This window comes from Chenopodium album, chromosome 23 (assembly GCF_948465745.1).
Source record: "Chenopodium album chromosome 23, dcCheAlbu1.1, whole genome shotgun sequence".
In the NCBI taxonomy this organism is placed as follows: Eukaryota; Viridiplantae; Streptophyta; class Magnoliopsida; order Caryophyllales; family Amaranthaceae; genus Chenopodium; species Chenopodium album.
In genome coordinates this window covers 27670771-27676248 of record NC_137856.1, presented here as the reverse complement: position 1 = coordinate 27676248, position 5478 = coordinate 27670771, and the positions used below count along the sequence as shown (strand labels likewise).

The window sequence follows — 5478 nt, the reverse complement described above, 5'->3', positions numbered from 1 at the left end:
TTGGAGCTGAATTGAACTGATTGTAGCTAAACTAAACTGAAATTAAGTAAATATGAACAGGCCTTAAATTTAGTCAAAATAAAATAATTTCAGATATATTAAAATAAAGTATGCTCAAAAAAATTAAAATAATTTCAGATATAAGTCCATATAAAATAGAAAAAATTCATACTAGAATTCTATCAAAAGAACCATAAAAGGCCTAATTATTGGGCAATTGATTGTTGATAAATGTATAGGGTATACCTTCACACAAATTTGGCCGAACTTCTCACAACGCCAAAGCAGACAATCAGTCAAGTGTGCAAACAAGCCCCTTTATCTGATTCAACACCAAATATAGCTAGGGCATTTCATTGAAATACATGCAGGAGGACAGATATTTTCAAGTCAGTTCATTACAAGGCATTGGAAAGAAATCACTATACTTCTATTAACTCAGATTGCAAACTAACATGAGCCTAGGTTTTTTCTTCAAATACAATCGATCTGTGATCATCTAATCATATCTCCGATTCGAGAGCTGCAAGAAATGGCAATGCATACATTATAATTCGATCTTTGTTTGCAACGACAAAGTCTTTCGCAGAAAAAAAAATTGCAGTAATAATTTTAATAAAGCACCTTACAAAGCAAGAGCTTCTTGCCAAGGTCATCACAAAATTTAATCATCACTTTGCAGCTCAAAATCAACATAACTTCGCAATGTTGCTCAAAATTCAATGCCAAATGACCATTACCGATAGAATTTCTACAGAACCGTAAAACAATTAGATTGATTGACACATCAAAAAGCAAATGTAAATGTAATACTTGTGCTTATACAAATGTCCCATGTATATTTTCAGTTCCTTAAAGGGAAACTGCTAGTTTAGTTGAATAAGAAACATAGCACCCGCTATTGTTTAAAAATATTATATAATTTAAAATAAATAAGTAGCAAATTTTCTGCGAAAACTTTTTGTAAATACCTCCTTGAGTTGGTGATGTGAACGGTAGTAGATTGAGAGTTTATTAAAGGAGTGTTCACGCTTTTGTCAAAAAAAAAAAAAATGAAAAATAAAATAAATGAGTGTTAACAAGGGAAGCTGTATTTATGGAATTTCAAGTCTTCCCAACATTGCGTAGACCATTAATTTCGGGGGCACCCCAGTTTCTCTTCTTGAGAAACAAGGTTTGTATCTCTAATGGCATTTCTGAAATTTTTTTGCATTGGAAATTGATAAATAATAATATTTTAATACATAAGATTGCTGATTGTAATATTTACTGAAATAGCTGATGTGTATCGTTAGTCACGACGTTAATTGTCGAATTCAATAACTATGAAAGTCATTTTTCCAGATCTAAGTTCTCTGTTACAAAACTGTCTTCAAATCAACACTATAAACCTTCCTCATCGGCAGCATATGTGCTCAAAATGCCCTGTTAACAATGAGGATCACTGTTAATTATTTGATTTGATTTTTATTTATTTAATATTTGATTTTATTTTTTTTATAGAAAAAAAGACCTGAAAGTTATTTAGGACTATATTTTGGGATTTTATGATGTCAAGAGCATTTATTAAAAAAAAAAAAAGAAAAAAAAAAAAAAATTGGAACATAAAGTATAAAGATTTGCATAATCCATTAATTTCCACTAGAGATAAAGTCAACTTTTAACAGGGTTAATTTTAAAAAGACACTAATAAATACATAAGAGTATATAAATTAAGTAGGTAATATGTTCTGTTACCTTAACTCTTTGAGTACGACGTAACTATATATGTTGATGATGATTGACTTCACAAAATATCCAGATTCGGGATGTGGCATATTTTGGGCCAGTCTTCCCCGACTGATTTCTGACATCTATCCTTGAGCTGAGGGCCGGATAATCTTATTTTAAGTGTAGTGAGGGAGGTGAGGTGTCGCATTGCTTCCGGCAGTGATTTGAGCGAGCAATATTCTATTTCAAGTGTAGCGAGGGAGGTGAGGTGGCGCATTTCCTCTGGCAGTGATTTGAGTTTGTAGCACCGGTTGAATTTAAGAAGTTTTAGAGATGTAAGGCAGTTGAAGCATTCTCCAAGGTCTTCCAAATTGCCGCAGTCATAAAGAAAGAGGGAGTCAAGTGAGGTTAAGTACTGAATCTCCTTTGGCAGTATTATTACCTGTTGGCATCAAGTTATTTCCAAGAAAGAAAGAGTGTGAAGAGATTTCCATGGCATCCCTTCTATATATATTCCTAATGTGAGGGATTTCAAGTTGAGATGCTCTATTTCCAGATTCTCCAATCCCCTGCAACACCAAATCTCGAGGTATTTAACAGAGGAGAAGCTGTGTAATCCCTCCCTAATTGTTCCCAAATTTTCTATACCCATCAACTTGATACTTACAGCGCTTCCAACAAACTCCCTAAATCGAGAATTGAAAACGCATGAATTATCTATGCTCAATGACTCCAAAGAGAATGGATTGCTTTGAACAACACCTCCTTTCATACAAAATGTCAGTGCTTCATTGACGCTGTTAAGCTTCAGTTTTTTTACAAGTGGACATGAAGGAATGTATGTCAATCTCTCACACTCTTCAATTTCCAATTCACTGAGACGAGGAAATGATGGAATGAAAACAGCTTCCTTCTCCATCCATCTTATATCCCTCCACCATCCCTTTAATGCTGTCATCCATATTAGCTCTAACTTCTCAAGAGAAGGGAAAAATTTCGCTGATGGAGATGGTATATCACTGTCTATGTACTCCAAATTCCTAAGACGATCGAGGTTAAGATATCTGAGATGGCAAAGTTGACTCAGTGATGATGGCAGATATTGCAACTCATCACATTTCTTCAAGTCGATTCTCACAAGCCCTGCCGCCCAACTTGGCAATTTGGTACCACCATAGTTCTCCACACTCATCTCCTGAAATTGGACGGCAAAGAACAAGCTCTCCAGCAACATCTCTTGACCTTCTCTGTGAGCATCAATTTCAACCCATAACTTTAAAGGCTGAAGTTTCACAAGCATACGATTATGTGAGAATGCCTTTATGGGCACATAATTTGAGTTCACATTATGGCCAACGTAGAGATAACCTCTGAGGTTATTACTGATAAGAGCTATCAAGTCCATGAGCTTACCTTTTTTATCATCCCCACCCACTATGAACCTCCGTAGCGTGTGAAGATATGTTAACTTACCCATCCCTGCTGGCATATGAGTCAAGCTGTCACATCCAAATACATCCAACACCCTAAGATTTACTAGTTTGCTTGTGTGTCCAGGCAATTCCTTTAGTTTCTCGCAATCAACCAATTTAAATGTTTGTAGATTGTGAAGCTTAGTGATCGATTCAGGGAGCATCACCAGTTCATTATTATGTGAGAGATCAAGGTACCTCAGGTGTAACAATTTACCTATTGTATCTGGTAAGTTTCCAATTGTCAAAGAATTCCGCAAATCCAATACCCTTAAACGACAACAATTTGAAATGATTGCATCCACATCAGTAGCCGAGCATACAGAATAAGTAAAATAGGTACGTAATGTTTTAGTTGGATAATTACTTGAGTGAAACCAGGTAATCAGACCTTCATTACTGTCAACTAATAGATGACGAGCTTTCCCTTCTAAATCATTTGTACATGCTGTCAATGTCAAGCATTCTTTTGCTGCTACTTTTCTAGCAAGCTCATGCATGAGATCATGCATTTTAAATGATTTAACTTCATCAAAAGGACCCTTTATAATGTCTTGAAAAAAACATCTATGCAATAAAATTGATACATATTTTTCACCGACATCTTCCATGCTCTCATATTTAGCACTTGGAACAAGATATCCTTGTGCCATCCACAAACGAATTAACTCTGTTTTTTCTATGTAACAGTCCTCATGAAAGAGTGAACAAAAGCTAAAACAACTTTTTATCCCAGGAGCAAGGTGATAATAGCTAAACATCAATGTTGGCATTATGCCATCCTCACCTACACACATGCTAGCCAAATCATTACTTTTGAATGACTGCCAAGTTGCTATATCTTGATTACGCAACAAACTAGCTACCACCCTTATGGAGAGAGGCACATTGACACATTTTTTCACAATTTCTCTTCCTATCTCAACAAAGTCAGTGACTGCTTCGTCTTCCCTTTGTCCAAGTGAAATCTTCTTGAACAATACCCAAGAATTCTCTACTGATAGCCCTGGTAACTCATGAATTGGATAGTTTCCAATAGCTCCTGCAACCTTTCTAGAACGGCTAGTCACCAAAATCCTACTTCCCCTTCCACCTAAAATCAAGAAGTTCTTCAACTCATCCCATTTTCTACCATTCTCATACCATACATCATCTAAAACAAGCAAAAATCTTTTACCTTCTATCTTATTTCGAACTATTTTGTGCAGGTCCTCAAATCCTAGCTCACTCATCCCAATCATCTTACCTAGTATATCTTTCGTGTCAAAATCTAAAGACACACAAACCCAGTACATCTCATCGTTGAATGCTTCTTTAATCCTATGATCCCTAAACACAAGTTGGGCAAGAGCAGTTTTTCCCAAGCCCCCAATCCCCACAATAGTCACAAAAGAAATATTTTTCTCTGAGTCATCTTTTAATAACAAATCCACAATGGTCTCCTTGTCAGCATCTCTCCCAATAATACTCTCTTCATACACATAAGAACACGTTTCCTCTCTAATTTTCACAGGCTTATACAGCTCACTAAACCCAAAATCCCTACGGTTTTTAGCCAAGCTATCCAACTTCTCCCTAAGCTTCTTAATCTCATTTGACTTATCAAAAGCAAATAGGAGTTGGTTTTTAGAGGAGAAAAAGCGGCGTACCTTCTTAAAAATCTTACCACCGGGCATTCCTTTCAGCTGATGAGCAATGGTGTTGAACTCATCCAACAGATCATCAGCATCATAGACAGCATCCTTGAGGTTCTCAACCCAGTATTGGCCTTCATTTGTGAGCTCCTGGCACTTGGAGTCGGCATCCAGGAGGCACTTCTTAATGATTTCAACAGTATCAAGCAACTTCTTAAGCTCAGATTCATAATCACAGATGGAGCATAGCTTTCGAACTTCTGCACACTGTAATGTCGCAAACAGCGTCTGAGCAACAGTGAGAGCAGTAGCGACATCCATGTCACAGTAAAGTTTTCAAGAAGAAAAAGCAGAGAAAGAATGATGAAGCTAATAAGTATAGAATGATCAATATACTTTTTGTGGTTGGTGAGAAATGCAAGCTCTATGTCTGTCTATAAATAAAGGGTAAACCTTAGCTTTTTCGACTACATAGGATGCTTAACGGTCATCTTTAAAATAAACAGAAAGAAACAATGATTTTAACATTTTAAAACTTCATTCACATGAAGTTGGACTGCCCAATGATGAATGGTTCCCTTAAAAAAAAAATACAGTTTAGTTAAAAGTGACATACTAGTAGTTGGTCCTGAATTCACACGCGTATAGAATGAAACAATCCT

At 36.1% G+C, this 5478-nt stretch overlaps 1 protein-coding gene across 1 annotated transcript; it reads right to left on the bottom strand.

Moving 5' to 3' along the window:
• Positions 1 to 1104: 1104 nt before the first annotated feature.
• Positions 1105 to 5137, bottom strand: LOC145607256 (putative disease resistance protein RGA1). The gene is made up of 3 exons (XM_081662973.1): positions 2378 to 5137; positions 2153 to 2279; positions 1105 to 1196 (listed from the first exon to the last, which is right to left on the bottom strand). Exons 1-3 carry the CDS (start codon positions 5135 to 5137, stop codon positions 1105 to 1107), a joined length of 2979 nt encoding a protein of 992 aa, XP_081519099.1.
• Between the last annotated feature and the right edge of the window lie 341 nt (positions 5138 to 5478).

Coding starts and splice junctions, on each gene's coding strand:
- LOC145607256 (XM_081662973.1), bottom strand. CDS start 5,137: ATGGATGTCGCTACTGCTCTCACTGTTGCTCAGACGCTGTTTGCGACA. Junction 2,280..2,377: donor GGGAGTTTGTTGGAAGCGCT/GTAAGTATCAAG, acceptor TTGGTGTTGCAG/GGGATTGGAGAATCTGGAAA. Junction 1,197..2,152: donor AAATAACTTGATGCCAACAG/GTAATAATACTG, acceptor AAAAAATTTCAG/AAATGCCATTAGAGATACAA.